The sequence below is a fragment of the Salmo salar genome, chromosome ssa15 (genome assembly GCF_905237065.1).
Source record: "Salmo salar chromosome ssa15, Ssal_v3.1, whole genome shotgun sequence".
Classification (NCBI taxonomy): Eukaryota; Metazoa; Chordata; class Actinopteri; order Salmoniformes; family Salmonidae; genus Salmo; species Salmo salar.
The window spans coordinates 13,819,455-13,839,276 of NC_059456.1; the positions used below are offsets into that span (position 1 = coordinate 13,819,455).

General features: G+C 44.8%; 1 protein-coding gene across 6 annotated transcripts in view; it reads left to right on the forward strand.

Moving 5' to 3' along the window:
- LOC106570983 (DNA (cytosine-5)-methyltransferase 3A) overlaps window positions 1–19,619 on the forward strand; it is a 123,791-nt gene extending 104,172 nt beyond the window's left edge. For all 6 annotated transcript variants that reach the window (XM_045695474.1, XM_045695477.1, XM_045695476.1 and 3 more), the window contains 6 exons: window positions 8,942–9,032; window positions 9,112–9,260; window positions 11,993–12,078; window positions 12,153–12,222; window positions 16,807–16,925; window positions 17,939–19,619. In XM_045695474.1, the coding sequence (XP_045551430.1) occupies window positions 8,942–9,032; window positions 9,112–9,260; window positions 11,993–12,078; window positions 12,153–12,222; window positions 16,807–16,925; window positions 17,939–18,080 (657 nt within the window). In that variant the 3' untranslated portion in view covers window positions 18,081–19,619. The remainder of the gene's footprint in view (window positions 1–8,941; window positions 9,033–9,111; window positions 9,261–11,992; window positions 12,079–12,152; window positions 12,223–16,806; window positions 16,926–17,938) is intronic.
- Window positions 19,620–19,822: the final 203 nt, after the last annotated feature.

The window sequence follows — 19,822 nt, forward strand, 5'->3', positions numbered from 1 at the left end:
TCCTCCCCTTCTCTCCACCACTTCTCCTCCTCTTCCCCCTCCTCTTCTTGCCTTCCCTCCTCCTCTCCTTCTCTCTTCTGCTCCTCCTCCTCTTCTCTCCTCTCCTTCTCTCCTCTTCTCCTACATTTTTTACATTTACATTTTAGTCATTTAGCAGACGCTCTTATCCAGAGCGACTTTCAGTAGTGAATGCATACATTTCATACATTTTTCATACATTTCATAAAACATTTTTTTTCGTACTCCTCTCCTCCTCCCCTTCTCTCCACCACTTCTCTCCTCCTCTTCCCTCCTCCTCTTCCTGCTTTCTCTCCTCCTCCTCCTTCTCTTATCCTCCTCTTCTCTCCTCTCCTCTCCTCCTCTTCTCTCCTTCTCCTCTCCTCCTCCTTCTCTCCTCTTCTCTAACCCTAAGTTCCATAATAACTCTAACCCTAAGTTCCATTATAACTCTAACCCTAAGTTCCATTATAACTCTAACCCTAAGTTCCATTATAACTCTAACCCTAAGTTCCATAATAACTCTAACCCTAAGTTCCATTATAACTCTAACCCTAAGTTCTATAATAACTCTAACCCTAAGTTCCATTATAACTCTAACCCTAAGTTCCATAATAAATCTAACCCTAAGTTCCATTATAACTCTAACCCTAAGTTCCATTATAACTCTAACCCTAAGCACAATTTCATCACATTACTGGGGTATTGGCAAAGTCAACCCCAAACCCCAATATTAAGGTGGTTGTGCTGTCACTAGGGATAAATAACAAAAACCAGGAAAGGAAATCAACACCCATAAGCCAACTACAGATACTCCACAATAAAGCCACAGTCATGTACCCCAACGCCACCATCTACTGGCCAATCATCAACTTCTCACCCAACCTCACACGTCAACAGAAGGACATGCTGAAACATATCAACACATACATCACTACACATTACAATGCCCTACTGGAAATAGACCATTCAGAATTCATCACTGAAAATCATGACTACATACATTGGACACCAGCTACAGCAGCTAAAATACTGAAACATTGGGCAACTCAGCTAAAGTGGTAGAGGAGGGTAAGCGCATAGGACAGCCCCTCCACCAACACACTAATATTATGAATCTCTCCACGGTATTTGTTCTGTCCCCTTCTGAGACTCGGCTGCTGGAGAGGGGACTGACCTTTGTCCCGACACCGATGCGGTCGGACTATGGGGACCTGCAAAGGGACATCCATAGGTTCCATAGAAACCTCAAGCTATTAGACCATTTTGACTATACTACTGATTTTATTACCCAACCATTCACTGAAAGATCTAAATGGGAACCCTCACTAAAGAAACTATCACAACCAATTAGAAAACGTATTAAAACCAATACACAGATTATTAGAGATTTACATAGCTCTACCATTACAACTTCACATAACATTACACAAGACGAAAGACTAGCTATAACCCAGCTAAGACAAAACAAACATATAACAATTAAACCAGCAGACAAAGGCTCCAAGATAGTGATAATGGATAATCAGCAATATCTCTTGGAAGCCAATCGCCAACTTTCCAATACACAACACTACACTCCCATTCCCACTTCCACACAGATGGAGACACAGACACTAGTGAGACAGACTATAGCGGACCTTTATAAAAATAAATTCATCTCACATAGACAGAAAGTATACTTAGATGGACCTGATATACCAAGACAGAGACTCTTTTACCTCTTACCAAAAATTCACAAAACACCAGATACGTGGACTGTCCCTTTTCGGGTCCCCATGGGAAGACCCATCGTCTCTGATTGTGGTAGTGAGTCATCTCCAGCAGCTGAATTCATAGATCATTTTCTCAACCCCATCTCACAAAAACATGCCAGCTATATTAAGGACACATATCATTTCATAGACACACATCGTACAATCCTGGTTCCAGCACAGGCATACCTGTTCACCATGGACATAGACTCTCTTTACACGAACATAGACATCCCCTCAGGGATGGCAGCAGTGGAAGCAGCACTCCGAAGATATCCAGATAGACAGAGACCAGACAGAGACCAGACAAACACATCTTACAGTTACTTGAACTGGGGCTGAAAAATAATGATTTTACATTTAATAACCAATACTATCTTCAGATTCATGGGACAGCAATGGGCAAAAAGTTCGCTCCAGCATACGCAAACATATACATGGCGGACTGGGAGACTACAGCTTTGGAAAAATGCCCACTGCTTCCCTTGGTCTACAAACGCTACCTGGATGATATCTTTGGAGTGTGGCAACACAATCTACAGGACTTCACCACATTCATAGACATCTTGAACAATCACCATCCCACCATTACAGTTAAATATATCATACACCCACATAGAATACATTTTTTAGACACCACCGTTTTCTTTCCAGACACTGAAGCAACCATAGTTTACCTACACACTAAAGTTTATTTAAAAGAAACAGACACGCATGCATTACTTCACCGATCCAGTTTCCACCCCAAACATACCTTTAGGGGGATTGTCAAATCACAACTCATCCGATTCTACAGATTATGCACTCAACAGACGGATTTCAATACAGCTACACACATACTATTTGAGGCATTGAGGAGGAGGGTGTACTCCAAGCGGTCACTGAGATACATCAAAGCGGACACAATAGCAAGCGTCATCCAAAATCAATTGCCTCTCCCTCCTAACCTTAACCCAGGTGGCACTGTTCCTGACACTAACCCTAACTCCAACCCTAACCTCAACCCTAACCTTAACCACAACCCTAACCACAACCCTAACCCTAACCACAACCCTAACTCTACCCCTAACCATAACCCTAACCCTAACCCCAACCCTAACCCTAACTCTACCCCTAACCACAACCCTAATCCTAACCCTAACCCTAACCCCCAGACTTCCCCTAGAAACCCCATTCCCACATTGGGTACGGGGCCGGAACCCAAGAGGCTACCAATCATCAGCACACATAAATCATATTCACACATAAACCAACGCATACACTCAAGATTGAAAAGCGCATTTTCTAACACACAACATGCCTTCCCCCCACTACAACCATTCCGACCGATCTCAGCATACAGGAGGAACCCCAATCTGAAGGATCTCCTAGTCAATGCAACATTTTCAAACAGGCCCTCTCCCCCAGTACCCACTCAAAGCCACTACTACAGACAACTGACAAACATACACAACCCATACGCACACACCGGTAGCCAAATCACACAACTGATGAACATAAACAGCACTAACATAGTTTATGCAATCACCTGTGCATTATGCAAAATAATCTATGTGGGGGAAACTGGATCGACAATTCTAACACGTCTCAAACAACATCTATATACAATCACCAATAACAAACTGTCCACACATTTAGTTACACACTTCCAAACACACCATATTATACACCTCAATATCACTGGGCTAGAAACGGTCTCTACCTGGATTATAGACCAGAGAAAGGCCGCAGAATCCAAGTGGATAGCCAACCTTAGATCTCTGGCTCCACTTGGATTAAATGGCAAAATATAAGTAGGGAAACTATTCATACATTTCACATTTTCACAAACACAACCCTCCCAATAAACACCAGACTGGAAACAATAACAGAGATCACAATAGGCCAGTGCAACACAGGGTAAAAAACCACCAAAAAACTGAATTTATCATAAATCTAACCCTAAGTTCCATTATAACTCTAACCCTAAGTTCCATGAAAACTCTAACCCTAAGTTCCATTATAACTCTAACCTAACTAACCTTAAGTTCTATAATAGCTAACCCTAATTTCTATAATAACTCTAACCCTAAGTTCCATAATAACTCTAACCCTAAGTTCTATAATAACTCTAACCCTAAGTTCCATAATAACTCTAACCCAAAGTTCCATAATAACTCTAACCCAAAGTTCCATAATAACTCTAACCCTAAGTTCTATAATAACTAACCCTAAGTTCCATAATAACTCTAACCCTAAGTTCCATTATAACTCTAACCCTAAGTTCCATAATAACTAACCCTAAGTTCTATAGTTCCATAATAACTGTAACCCTAAGTTCCATAATAACTCTAACCCTAAGTTCCATTATAACTCTAACCCTAAGTTCCATAATAACTCTAACCCTAAGTTCCATAATAACTCTAACCCTAAGTTCCATAATAACGCTAACCCTGTAGAAGATCCAATTGAGTGTTTGCCCTGAGATTGGAAAATGGGGGTTCGACCCCTGGTCATACCAAAAACATCAAAATGGGACCTGATGCCATTAAGGAGATGAATAGACTAGTGACCTGTCCAGGGGGTGTCCTGTACATCAACAAAAATGTAAAATCCAATTATATTTGTCACATGCCCCGAATACAACAGGTGAAATGCTTACTTACAAGCTCCTAACTAACAATGGAGATTTAAGAAAACTACCTAAAAAAATAAAATAAAAGTAAAAATAATTATAGAGCATCAGTAAAATAACAATAGCAGTGCTATATACAGGGGGTACCGGTACAGAGTCAATGTGGAGGCTATATACAGGGGGTACCGGTACAGAGTCAATGTGGAGGCTATATACAGGGGGTACCGGTACAGAGTCAATGTGCGGAGGCTATATACAGGGGGTACCAGTACAGAGTCAATGTGGAGGCTAAATACAGGGGGTACCGGTACAGAGTCAATGTGGAGGCTATATACAGGGGATACCGGTACAGAGTCAATGTGGAGGCTAAATACAGGGGGTACCGGTACAGAGTCAATGTGGAGGCTATATACAGGGGATACCGGTACAGAGTCAATGTGGAGAATATATACAGGGGGTACCGGTACAGAGTCAATGTGCGGAGGCACCAGTTAGTCGAGGTAATTGAGGTAATATGTACAGTACATGTTGGTAGAGTTAAAGTGACTATGCATAGATAATAACAGAGAGTAGCAGCAGCGTAAAAGGGGGGGGCAATGCAAATAGTCTGGGTAGCCATTTGATTAGATGTTCAGGAGTCTTATGGCTTGGGGGTAGAAGCTGCTTAGAAGCCTCTTGGACCTAGACTTGGTGCTCCGGTAGTGCTTGCCATGTGGTTGCAGAGAGAACAGTCTATGACTTGGGTGGCTGGAGTCTTTGACAATGTTTAGGGCCTTCCTCTGACACTTCCTGGTATAGAGGTCCTGGATGGCAGGCAGTTTAGCCCCAGTCATGTACCCTCTGTAGTGCCTTGCGGTCGGAGGCCGAGCAGTTGCCATACCAGGCAGGGATGCAACCAGTCAGGATGCTCTCGATGGTGCAGCTGTAGAACCTTTTGAGGATTTGAGGACCCATGCCAAATCTTTTCAGTCTCCTGAGGGGGAATAGGTTTTGTCGTGCCCTCTTCACAACCTTCTTGGTGTGCTTGGACCATGTTAGTTTGTTGGTGATGTGGACATCAAGGAACTTGAAGATCTCAACCTGCTCCACTGCAGCCACGTCGATGAGAATGGGGGCGTGCTCGGTCCTCTTTTTCCTGTAGTCCACAATCATCTCCTTTGTCTTGATCACGTTGAGGGAGAGGTTGTTGTCCTGGCACCACACGGCCAGGCCTCTGACCTCCTCCCTATAGGCTGTTTCGTCGTTGTCAGTGATCAGGCCTACCACTGTTGTGTTATCGGCAAACTTAATTATGGTGTTGGAGTTGTGCCAGGCCGTGCAGTCATGGGTGAACAGGGAGTAGTACAGGAGGGGACTGAGCACACACCCCTGAAGGGCCCCCGTGTTGAGGATCAGCATGGCGGATGTATTGTTACCTACCCTCACCACCTGGGGGCAGCCCGTCAGGAAGTCCAGGATCCAGTTGCAGAGGGAGGTGTTTAGTCACAGGGTCCTTAGCTTAATGATGAGCTTTACGTGCACTATGGTGTTGAACACTGAGCTGTAGTCAATGAATAGCATTCTCACATAGGTGTTCCTTTTGTCCAGGTGTGAAAGGGCAGTGTGGAGTGCAATAGAGATTGCATCATCTGTGGATCTGTTGGTGCAGTATGTAAATTGGAGTGGGTCTAGGATTTCTGGGGTAATGGTGTTGATGTGAGCCATGACCAGCCTTTCAAAGCACTTCATGGCTACAGACGTGAGTGCTACGGGTCGGTAGTTATTTTGGCAGATTACCTTAGTGTTCTTGGGCACAGGGACTATGGTGGCCTGCTTGAAACATGTTGGTTTTACAGACTCAGACAGGGAGAGGTTGAAAATGTCAGCGCAAGTTCGGAGTACACGTCCTGGTAATCTGTCTTGCCCTGTGGCGTTGTGAATGTTGACCTGTTTAAAGGTCTTACTCACATCAGCTGCTGAGAGCATGATCACACAGTTGTCCCGAACAGCTGATGCTCTCATGCATGTTTCAGTGTTACTTGCCTCGATGCGAGCATAGAAGTAATTTAGCTCATCTGGTAGGCTCGTGTCACTGGGCAGCTTGCGGCTGGGTTTCCCTTTGTAGTCCGTAATAGTTTGCAAGCCCTGCCACTGAGCCGGTGTAGTAGGATTCAATCTTAGTCCTGTATTGACACTTTGCCTGTTTGATGGTTCATCGGAGGGCATAGCGGGATTTCTTATAAGCTTCTCTCTCTAGTTAGTCTATTCTCTCTCTCTCTAGTTAGTCTATTCTCACTGTCTCTAGTTAGTCTTTTCTCTCTCTCTAGTTAATCTATTCTCTCTCTAGTTAATCTATTCTCTCTCTAGTTAGTCTATTTTCTCTCTAGTTAATCTATTCTCTCTCTCTAGTTAGTCTATTCTCTCTCTCTCTAGTTAGTCTATTCTCTCTCTCTCTAGTTAGTCTATTCTCTCTCTCTAGTTAATCTATTCTCTCTCTCTAGTTAATCTATTCTCTCTCTGTAGTTAATCTATTCTCTCTCTAGTTAGTCTATTCTCTCTAGTTAGTCTATTCTCTCTCTAGTTAATATATTCTCTCTCTCTAGTTAGTCTATTCTCTCTCTAGTTAGTCTATTCTCTCTCTCTCTAGTTAGTCTATTCTCTCTCTAGTTAATATATTCTCTCTCTCTAGTTAGTCTATTCTCTCTCTAGTTAATCTATTCTCTCTCTCTCTAGTTAGTCTATTCTCTCTCTCTCTAGTTAGTCTATTCTCTCTCTCTAGTTAATCTATTCTCTCTCTAGTTAATCTATTCTCTCTCTCTCTAGTTAGTCTATTCTCTCTCTCTCTAGTTAATCTATTCTCTCTCTAGTTAATCTATTCTCTCTCTAGTTAGTCTATTCTCTCTCTAGTTAATCTATTCTCTCTCTCTCTAGTTAGTCTATTCTCTCTCTAGTTAATCTAGTCTCTCTCTCTCTAGTTAGTCTATTCTCTCTCTCTAGTTAATCTATTCTCTCTCTAGTTAGTCTATTCTCTCTCTAGTTAATCTAGTCTCTCTCTCTCTAGTTAGTCTATTCTCTCTCTAGTTAGTCTATTCTCACTGTCTCTAGTTAGTCTATTCTCACTATATCTAGTTAGTCTATTCTCTCTCTAGTTAGTCTATTCTCATTGTCTCTAGTTAGTCTATTCTCTCTCTCTCTCATGTCACTGGGCAGCTCGTGGCTGTGCTTCCCTTTGTAGTCTGTAAGGGTTTGCAAGCCCTGCCACATCCGACGAGCGTTGGAGCCGATGTAGTACGATTCAATCTTAGTCCTGTATTGATGCTTTGCCTGTTTGATGGTTCGTCAGAGGGCATAGCGGCTTATAAGCTTCCGGGTTAGACTCCCGCTCCTTGACAGCGGCAGCTCTACCCTTTAGCTCAGTGAGGATGTTGCCTGTAATCCATGGCTTCTGGTTGGGGTATGTAGGTACGGTCACTGTGGGAATGACGTCATCGATGCCGTTATTGATGAAGTCAGTGACTGATGTAGTGTACTTCTCAATGCCATCGGAAGAATCCCGGAACATGTTCCAGTCTGTGCTAGCAAACTGTCCTGTAGCTTAGCATCTGCTTCATCTGACCACTTTTTTATTGACAGAGTAACTGGTGCTTCCTGCTTTAATTTTTGCTTATAAGCAGGAATCAGGAGGATAGAATTATGGTACAATTTTCCAAATGGAGGGTGAGGGAGAGCTTTGTACGCATCTCTGTGTTTGGAGTAAAGGTTGTATAGAGTTTTTTCCCCTCTGGTTGCACATTTAACATGCTGATAGAAATCAGGTATAACGGATTTAAGTTTCCCTGCATTAATGTCCCAGGCTACTAGGAGTGCTGCCTCTGGATGAGCGTTTTCCTGTTTGCTTATGGTGCTATACAGCTCATTGAGTGCGGTCTTAGTGCCAGCATTGGTCTGTGGTGGTATGTAGACAGCTACAAAAAATACAGATTAGAACTCTCTAGGTAGATAGTGTGGTCTACAGCTTTTCATGAGATACTCTACCTCAGGCCAGCAAAACCTCGAGACTTCCTTAGAAATCGTGCACCAGCTGTTGTTTTCAAATATACATAGACCACCACCCCTTGTCTTACCAGAGGCTGCTGTTCTATCCTGCCGATACAGTGTATAACCTGCCAGCTGTATGTTATTCATGTCCGACTCATTAAAGAGAAATTCTTCGTTCAGTTCAAGGTGAGTAATCGCTGTCCTGATATCCAGAAGCTCTTTTCGGTCATAAGAGACGGTAGCATCAACATTATTTACAAAATAAGTTACAAATAATGAAAAAACAATCAAAAGAGCACGGTTGGTTAAGAGCCCATAAAACGGCAGCCATCTTTACAAGCTGTCTCACTACAGAAACAGGAGATAGACTCGTGTCCTGTCCAGGGGGTGTCCTGTACATCAAGCTGTCTCACTACAGAAACAGGAGACAGACTAGTGTCCTGTCCAGTGGGTGTCCTGTACATCAAGCTGTCTCACTACAGAAACAGAACACAGACTAGTGTCCTGTGGTCTGGTTCAGACAAGGCTACTGACTTAACACCATACTTCCTGTCTGTAGATCCAGGACTGGGGTCCGTTTGACCTGGTGATTGGAGGAAGTCCCTGTAATGATCTGTCCATCGTCAACCCCGCCAGGAAGGGACTCTTCGGTGGGTGTGTCTCGCATTTCATCGTCATCTTCCTGTGAAATGTCCCTCATAATAAAGTCTGTGTTTGTCCACCCCCCAGAGGGTACTGGACGGCTGTTCTTTGAGTTTTACCGGCTGCTCCACGAGGCCCGTCCCAAACCAGACGACCACCGACCGTTCTTCTGGCTCTTTGAGAACGTCGTTGCCATGGGGATCAGCGACAAGAGAGACATCTCACGATTCCTCGAGGTACACACACATTAATGTTGATTGGGCATTTTCTCCAGAGCAGGGATGGGCAACTGGTGCCATGCGGCCCTCCTTTTGAAGGCCTTCAGATCAATTCCACCCCCCGCCAAAAGAAAATAACTCAGTCGGGGTCAATCATCAATCAATAGAATAAATGTTGTGCATCAGCAGTTTTTCTCTTGTTATGTCACTCAATTAGCAAATCAATGAACAGAGAGTAGAGATACTGGGGTGCAAAGGAGCAAAATAAATAAGTAAATACAGTATGGGGATGAGGTAGTTGGATGGGCTATTTACAGATGGGCTATGTACAGGTGCAATGAACTGTGAGTTGCTCTGACAACTGGTGCTTGAAGTTAATGAGGGAGACATGAGTCTCCAGCTTCAGTGATTTTTGCAGTTCGTTCCAGTCATTGGCAGCAGAGAACTGGAAGGAAAGGCAGCCAAAGGTGGAATTGGCTTTGGGGGTGACCAGTGAGATATACCTGCTGGAGCGCTTGCTGCGGATGGGTGCTGCTATGGTGACCAGTGAAATGAGATAAAGTGGGACTTTACCTAGCAAAGACTTGTAGATAACCTGGAGCCAGTGGGTTTGGCGAGGAGTATGAAGTGAGGGCCAGCCAACGAGAGTGTACAGGTCGCAGTGGTGGGTAGTATATGGGGCTTTGGTTACAAAACGGATGGCACTGTGATAGACTGCATCCAAATCAAATCAAATGTATTTATATAGCCCTTCTTATATCAGCTGATATCTCAAAGTGCTGCACAGAAACCCAGCCTAAAACCCCAAACAGCAAGCAATGCAGGTGTAGAAGCACGGTGGCTAGGAAAAACTCCCATGAAAGGCCAAAACCGAGGAAGAAACCTGGATTGGAACCAGGCTATGAGGGGTGGCCAGTCCTCTTCTGGCTGTGCCGGGTGGAGATTATAACAGAACATGGCCAAGAGGTTCAAATGTTCATAAATGACCAGCAGGGTCAAATAACAATAATCACAGTAGTTGTCGAGGGTGCAACAAGTCAGCACCTCAAGAGTAAATGTCAGTTGGCTTTTCATAGCCGATCATTGAGAGTGTCTCTACCGCTCCTGCTGTCTCTAGAGAGTTGAAAACTGCAGGTCTGGGACAGGTAGCACGTCCGGTGAACAGGTCAGCGTTCCATAGCCGCAGGCTAGGGCTCAGGTCCTCCGAGAGAGAGAAAGAAAGAGAGAATTAGAGAGAGCATACTTAAACTCACACAGGACACCGGATAAGACAGGAGAAATACTCCAGATATAACAGACTGACCCTAGCCCCCCGACACAGAAACTACTGCAGCATAAATACTGGAGGCTGAGACAGGAGGGGTCAGGAGATACTGTGGCCCTATCCGATGATACCCCCGGACAGGGCCAAACAGGCAGGATATAACCCCACCCACTTTGCCAAAGCACAGCCCCCACACCACTAGAGGGATATCTTCAACCATCAACTTACCATCCTAAGACAAGGCCGAGTATAGCCCACAAAGATCTTCGCCACGGCACAACCCAAGGGGGGGCGCCAACCCAGACAGGAAGACCACGTCAGTGATTCAACCCACTCAAGTGATGCAACCCTCCTAGGGACGGCATGGTAGAGCACCAGTAAGCCAGTGACTCAGCCCCTGAAATAGGGTTAGAGGCAGAGAATCCCAGTGGAGAGAGGGGAACCGGCCAGGCAGAGACAGCAAGGGTGGTTCGTTGCTCCAGAGCCTTTCCGTTCACCTTCACACTCCTGGGCCAAACAACACTCAATCATAGGACCTACTGAAGAGATGAGTCTTCAGTAAATACTTAAAGGTTGAGGCCGGGTCTGCATCTCTCACATGGGTAGGCAGACCATTCCATAAAAATGGAGCTCTATAGGAGAAAGCCCTGCCTCCAGCTGTTTGCTTAGAAATTCTAGGGACAATTAGGAGGCCTGCGTCTTGTGACCGTAGCGTACGTGTAGGTATGTACGGCAGGACCAAATCGGAAAGATATGTAGGAGCAAGCCCATGTAATGCTTTTTAGGTTAGCAGTAAAACCTTGAAATCAGCCCTGGAAATCCAATTTGCTGAGTAGAGTGCTGGAGGCTATTTTGTAAATGACATCGCTGAAGTCGATGATCGGTAGAATAGTCCGTTTTACAAGGGTATGTTTGGCAGCATGAGTGAAGGATGCTTTGTTGCGAAATAGGAAGCCAATTCTAGATTTAATTTTGGATTGGAGATGCTTAATGTGAGTTTGGAAGAAGAGTTTACTGTCTAGCCAGACACCTAGGTATTTGTAGTTGTCCACTTTTTCTAAGTCAGAACCGTCCAGAGTAGTGATGCTAGACGGGCGGGCAGGTGCGGGCAGCGATCGGTTGAAGAGCATGCATTTGGTTTTACTTGCATTTAAGAGCAGTTGGAGGCCACGGAAGGAGAGTTGTATGGCATTGAAGCTCGTCTGGAGGTTAGTTAGCACAGTGTCCAAAGAGGTGCCAGAAGTATACAGAATGGTGTCGTCAGCGTAGAGGTGGATCAGAGAATCACCGGCAACAAGAGCGACATCATCGATGTCTATGGAGCGTTGCTGCCCCCATGTGGCCATGAGAGGTACATCATGTATTCATTGTTGTCAATGGAGCATTGCTGCCCCCATGTGGCCATGAGAGGTACATAATGTATTCATTGTTGTTTATGGAGCTGAGGACAATACTGTCTAACTGTGTGGGTGTGTGTGTTTTCCAGTGTAACCCAGTGATGATCGATGCCAAAGAAGTGTCTGCTGCTCACCGCGCCAGATACTTTTGGGGAAACCTTCCGGGCATGGGGCGGTAAGACACACTGAATCAGAATAACCAGAATAATGATGAAACAGCAGTGTAACAGTAATAATGTCTATGTCCAGTCCTCTCACAGCCATGGTGAATGATAGATTGGAACTACAAGACTGTCTGGAGCACGGACGCACAGCCAAGGTAATGGGTCTGTGTGTATGAACAGAAATAGGACTCCAGTAAGTATGAGCCCTTCTTTAGCTTGCAAGGCAATTGCAATCAACGTCACAACAACTATACTACACAGGTGGCATGATTCTAAATTTCCTGTAAGTATTGGCCCATCAAGAGCTGTGGAGGAAACATGACAGTCGAATACAGACTCACAATTGCATTACATTCTGATGTAATTCCCTAAATGTTTGGCCTATTTAGAACCTACTACAAAAAACCTACGGTCCTATTTCAAGGTCGATCAAGGAAGTGCTGAATAGACATTGGCACATCCACTACATGACCAACAGTATGTGAACACCTGCTCGTCGAACATCTCATTCTAAAATCATGGGCATTAATATGGAGTTGGTCCCCCCTTTGCTGCTATAACAGCCTCCACTCTTCTGGGAAGGCTTTCCACTAGATGTTGGGACATTGCTGTGGGGACTTGCTTCCATTCAGCCACGAGAGCATTAGTGAGGTCGGGCACTGATGTTGGGCGATTAGGCCTGGTTCGCAGTCGGCGTTGTAATTCATCCCAAAGGTGTTCAATGGGGTTGAGGTCAGGGCTCAGTGCAGGCCAGTCAAGTTCTTCCACGCCGATCTCGACAAACCATTTCTGTATGGACCTCGCTTTGTGCACAGGGGCATTGTCATGCTGAAACAGGAAAGGGCCTTCCCCAAACTGTTGAAACAAAGTTGGAAGCACAGAAATGTCTAGAATGTCATTGTAAGTTGTAACATTAAGATTTCCCTTCATTAGAACTACGGGGCCTAACCCGAAACATGAAAAACATCCCTGGACCATTATTCCTCCCCCACCAAACTTTACAGTTGGCACTATGCAGGTAGCATTGTCCTTATCCATCCTCATTACAGTGAGAGGTTTGAGGTGGAATAACATGTTGTATATCTCCTGTAGTGTTCCTGTAACTTTTATTATGCCCATAAAGACCAAACATGAACTTAAAGCAAGGATATGTGAGCATAAGAGCTCCATTCACAACCATGATGAAAAATCACCTGTTACCAGGCAGCAAAAGCATCCTAACAGGTTGCATCACCGCCTGATATGGCAACTGGCTCGGCCTCCGACCGCAAGGCACTACAGAGGGTAGTGCGAACGGCCCTGTACATCACTGGGGCCAAGCTCTATACCAGGACCTCTATACCAGGCGGTGTCAGAAGAAGGCCCTAAAAATTGTCATGGACTCCAGCTACCCTAGTCATAGACTGTTCTCTCTGCTACCACAAGGCAAGCGGTACCGGAGCTCCAAGTCTAGGTCCAAGAGGCTTCTAAACAGCTTCTTCCCCCAAGCCATAAGACTCCTCAACAGCTAATGGCTACTCAGAGTATTTGCATTTCCCCCCCACCCTCTGGAACTCTGCTGCTACTCTCTGTTTATTATCTATGGATAGTCACTTTAATAACTCTACCTACATGTACATGTTACCTCAATTACCTCGACTAACTGGTGCCTCCGCACATTGACTCTGTACCAGAACCCCCTGTATATAGCCTCCACATTGACTCTGTACCGGTACCCCCTGTATATAGCCTCCACATTGACTCTGTACCGGTACCCCCGTATATAGCCTCCACATTGACTCTGTACCGGTACCCCCGTATATAGCCTCCACATTGACTCTGTACCGGTACTCCCTGTATATAGCCTCCACATTGACTCTGTACCTGTACCCCCTGTATATAGCCTACACATTGACTCTGTACCGGTACCCCCTGTATATAACCTCCACATTGACTCTGTACCGGTACCCCCTGTATATAGCCTCCACATTGACTCTGTACCGGTACCCCCTGTATATAGCCTCCACATTGACTCTGTACCGGTACCCCCCTGTATATAGCCTCCACATTGACTCTGTACTGGTACCCCCTGTATATAGCCTACACATTGACTCTGTACTGGTACCCCCTGTATATAGCCTCCACATTGACTCTGTACCGGTACTCCCTGTATATAACCTACACATTGACTCTGTACCGGTACCCCCTGTATATAGCCTCCACATTTACTCTGAACCGGTACCCCCTGTATATAGCCTCCACATTGACTCTGTACCGGTACCCCCTGTATATAACCTCCACATTGACACATTGACTCTGTACCGGTACCCCCTGTATATAGCCTCCACATTGACTCTGTACCGGTACCCCCTGAATATAGCCTCCACATTGACTCTGTACCGGTACACCCTGTATATAGCCTCCACATTGACTCTGTACCGGTACCCCCTGTATATAGCCTCCACATTGACTCTGTACCGTAATACCCTGTATATAGCCTCCACATTGACTCTGTACCGGTACCCCCTGTATATAGCCTCCACATTGACTCTGTACCGGTACCCCCTGTATATAGTCTCCACATTGACTCTGTACCGGTACCCCCTGTATATAGCCTCCACATTGACTCTGTATCGGTACCCCCCTGTATATATCCCTGCTATTGTTATTTTACTGCTGCTCTTTAATTATTTGTTATTCTTATCTCTTACTTTTCTTTGGTTGTATTTTCTTAAAACTGCATTGTTGGTTAAGGGCTTGTAAGTAAGCATTTCACTGTAAGGTCTACATCTGTTGTATTCAGCATTTCACTGTAAGGTCTACTACATCTGTTGTATTCAGCATTTCACTGTGAGGTCTACAACACCTGTTGTATTCAGCACATGTGACAAATAACATTTGATTCAGGACACTGAATTAAATTTCACTCCTTGACAAAAGTCAGGAACACATTTCAAACTTTAGGGGAGGAGACAGGGATAAATGACCTCACATAGGGGAGGAGACAGGAATAAATGACCTCACATAGGGGAGGAGACAGGGATAAATGACCTCACATAGGGGAGGAGACAGGGATAAATGACCTCACGTAGGGGAGGATACATGAATAAATGACCTCACATAGGGGAGGAGACAGGGATAAATGACCTCACATAGGGGAGGAGACAGGGATAAATGACCTCACATAGGGGAGGAGACAGGGATAAATGACATCACATAGGGGAGGAGACAGGGATAAATGACATCACATAGGGGAGGAGACAGGAATAAATGACCTCACATAGGGGAGGAGACAGGAATAAATGACATCACATAGGGGAGGAGACAGGAATAAATGACATCACATAGGGGAGGAGACAGGGATAAATGACCTCACATAGGGGAGGAGACAGGGATAAATTACCTCACATAGGGGGAGGAGACAGGGATAAATAACCTCACATAGGGGAGGAGACAGGGATAAATGACCTCACATAGGGGAGGAGACAGGAATAAATGACCTCACATAGGGGAGGAGACAGGAATAAATGAGAGACATATTGAATAGCTTGATCTCTTTTGCCCCAGCAGGCCTTCTTAATGAGAAATTGTATTTTTCTTGTTTTTGTAGTGTTTACATCCCTGTTAGTGAGCATTTCTCCTTTACCAAAATAATCCATCTACCTGACAGGTATGGCATATCCAGAAGCTGATTGAACTGCATGATCATTAAACAGGTGCACCTTGTGCTGGGGACAATAAAAGGCCTCTCTAAAATGTACAGTTTTGTCACACAACACAGTGCCACCGATGTTTCAAGTTTTGAGGGAAGGTGAAATTGTCACGCTGACTTCAGGAATGTCCACTGGAGCTGTTGCCAGATAATTTAATGTTAATTTCTCTACCATAAGCCGCCTCCAATGTCGTTTGAGAGAATTTGGCAGTACGTCCAACCAGCCTCACAACCGCAGACCATGTGTTTTGCATTGTGTGGGCGAGCGGTTTGCTGATGTCAACGTTGTGAACAGAGTGCCCCATGGTGGCGGTGGGGTTATGGCATGAACAGTCATGGACGGACAACGAACACAATTGCATTTTATCGATGGCAATTGAATGCACAGAAATACAGTGACGAGGTCCTGAGGCCTATTGTGAGGCCCATTTTTTTATTTTTATGTATCTGTGACCAACAGATGCATATCTGTATTCCCAGGCATGTGAAATGATTTTATTTCAATTGACTGATTTCCTCATATCAACTGTAATTCAGTAAAATCGTTGACATTTTTGCTTATTTAAATTGGGAAGTCAGTTAAGAACAAATTCTTATTTTCAATGACGGCCTAGGAACACTGGGTTAACTGCCTTGTTCAGGGGCAGAACGACAGATTTTTACCTTGTCAGCTCTGGGATTCGAACTTGCAACCATTTTAATTACTAGTCTAACGCGCTAACCACTAGGCTACCCTGGAGTCCATGTTGTGTTTATATTTTTGTTCAGTATATCTTTATTTGATTGTCATGTTTCCCCCACAGCTCCCTCTGCTGGGATCCCTTGATTGGGCCAGTACTGACTGGGAATGTATCATGATGCCCACCTGTGAGGTCTGGTTGTTGTGACAATGATTTCCATTGAAGAAGGGCTCATACCCCAAACGTTCATGAGGCAATACGTTTATTCACCGGAGTGCTGTCCTATTTCTGTTCTTTGGGTTATATTTGGGACAGGTAAAATTGAGTGTGTCCCCTCCTGAACAGAACCCTATATTTATCTGTTGTAGTTTGGGAAGGTGCGTACGATAACAACGCGTTCGAACTCAGTGAAGCAGGGGAAGGATCAACACTTCCCTGTTTACATGGACAACAAGGAGGACATACTCTGGTGTACTGAGATGGAGAGGTAACCCTTGACCCCTAATCTAACTATACTGAGATGGAGAGGTAACCCTTGACCCCTAATCTAACTATAATGAGATGGAGAGGTAACCCCTGACCCCTAACCCCTAACCTAACTATACTGAGATGGAGAGGTAACCCCTGACCCCTAACCCCTAACCTAACTATACTGAGATGGAGAGGTAACCCCTGACCCCTAACCTAACTATACTGAGATGGAGAGGTAACCCCTGACCCCTAACCTAACTATACTGAGATGGAGAGGTAACCGCTGACCCCTAACCCCTAACCTAACTGTACTGAGATGGAGAGGTAACCCCTGACCCCTAACCTAACTATACTGAGATGGAGAGGTAACCGCTGACCCCTAACCCCTAACCTAACTGTACTGAGATGGAGAGGTAACCCCTGACCCCTAACCCCTAACCTAGCTATACTGAGATGGAGAGGTAACCCCTAACCCCTAACCCCTAACCTAACTATACTGAGATGGAGAGGTAACCCCTAACCCCTAACCTAACTATACTGAGATGGAGAGGTAACCCCTAACCCCTAACCTAACTATACTGAGATGGAGAGGTAACCCCTGACCCCTAACAACCCCTCTCTACTCTAGTTATGCTGTCTCTACTCTAGTTCTACTGTCTCTACTCTAGTTCTACTGTCTCTTCTCTAGCTCTACTGCCTCTACTCTAGTTCTACTGTCTCTACTCTAGCTCTACTGTCTCTACTCTAGTTATACTGTCTCTACTCTAGTTATACTGTCTTTACTCTACTTCTACTGTCTCTACTTGTTCTGTTATCTCTACTCTATTAACTCTACTCTAGCTCTATTGTATCTACTTTAGTTCAATTTATGATGTCTCTCCTGTAGTTATACTGTCTCTACTGTATTTCTACTGTCTCTACTGTAGTTATACTATCTCTACTGCAGTTATACTATCTCTACTGTAGTTATACTATTTCTATTAATTTTATATTTTGTCTTTTGTAACCTCTGACCTCTTACCTCTGCAGGGTTTTTGGGTTCCCGGTCCACTACACAGATGTGTCCAACATGAGTCGTCTCTCCAGACAGCGTCTGTTGGGGCGGTCCTGGAGCGTTCCAGTCATACGACACCTCTTCGCCCCGCTCAAAGAGTACTTCGCCTGCAACTAATACACACACACATACACACACACACACACACACACACACACACACACACACACACACAACTGAAAGAGTTCTCAGCTTGGAGCCCCGCCCACGACCCACAGGCCGATGCCCAACCAGAAAGGTTCCAGCCCCACCCCGGTGTTAACCAATCACAAGCCAGGATACGCCCCAACCCCGGTGCTAACCAATCACAAACCAGGGAACACCCCCACCCCGGTGCTAACCAATCATAAACCTGTTATCCAGCTACTAAACAACCCTCTGACAACATGGACTGTCTCTCTTCCAGTCTCTCTGTCACACACACCTCAGATTCCATGGTGCTAGTTGACAAAGGTGCTTCAACACTCAGTGGTGGTTCATGTCCTCTACATCTCCCTCCTGTACTGTTAATGAAATCTATGGTGCTACACACACGCGCACACACACACACACACACACACGCGCACACACACACACAGACACACGCACGCACGCACGCACACAGACACACACACACACACACACACACACACACACAGACACGCACACGCACGCGCACAGACACACACACACAGAGGTCACTACCAGGTCTTTGTTCAGTAGTTTCATTAGTTTGCAGTGTTTCTTTCTCTTCAGGTAGCAGCTTGTTTTCTACTGTCTCTAAGTGCAGCGTAGCAGAGGGGAAAGAGGTCAGCGTTCTACGGTTAAGCGTTGTGGAGGTAGTTCAGCATGATGAGTAACGTGCCTGAGACCTGAGGACTCAGGTTAGCGCCCAGAGAGAGCCTAGTCTTTAGTTCAGTGGGCTAACATGGTCTCGTGGCGCACAGACAATCCAGGTTTACACAGCAGTCAGTCACACTAGTGAGTTACACAGTTTGCTGCACACGGCCACACACGCACACACACACACACACACACACACACACACACACACACACACACACACACACACACACGTTGTGATGAGCTGTTTTCCAACCCTGTGCTCCGTCACGGTCAAACACAGCTGTCTCCTCTGGTGCAGTGGAGCGTTGTGCTCACTTACGGTAATATGGTTACTATGGGTTACCATCAATTACTATCTGTCAGTATAGTGAGTGGTCTGTTGTACTGTAGGGGGAGGGGCTTGGGGTGTTTATTTGTTGTTTGATGTGATTTACTGGTGGTTATTTGATTGACAGGTGATAAGTCAACGAGGGAATCACCCGTTGATAGTTTTAACAAGGTGGAGACGTAGCAGGCTGTCGCACACAGACGCTCCTCTCACCAGTATAATGAAACGTGTTTTGAAGAGGAAGGACCGGTGATGTTTCAAAAGGTGCTAAAATAAAAAATATGACAAATGTAGATTATATAGGATCTATAGTTAGAATAAGGTTGTCTTTCCAATGGCTGTATTTAGTTGTGGTAGAGAGTCAAAGGCAATATTATGTACCCTTGTATCTTGTATGCAGAATAACTAAAGCAGAATAACTAAAGGCATTTTAACTTTGTACTTGAACCTGTAATGAATAAAGGATTCATGTTTTAGCCTAGAGATAATATCTGGCACACTGATCGTGTATTGTGGTACATATCCTCCCCAGCAAACCGTGAACATTCCCAGAACATTAGCTCAGATTCCCATTAAGTTCTAGTTCGGGTTTTATGTAACATTAGGATGATCTCATATATTTATTCATCAAACATGTTTTAAAAGAACATTCTAAGGATATTTCATGTAACATTTAACAACCACAATAGAACATTCCCCAAAAGTT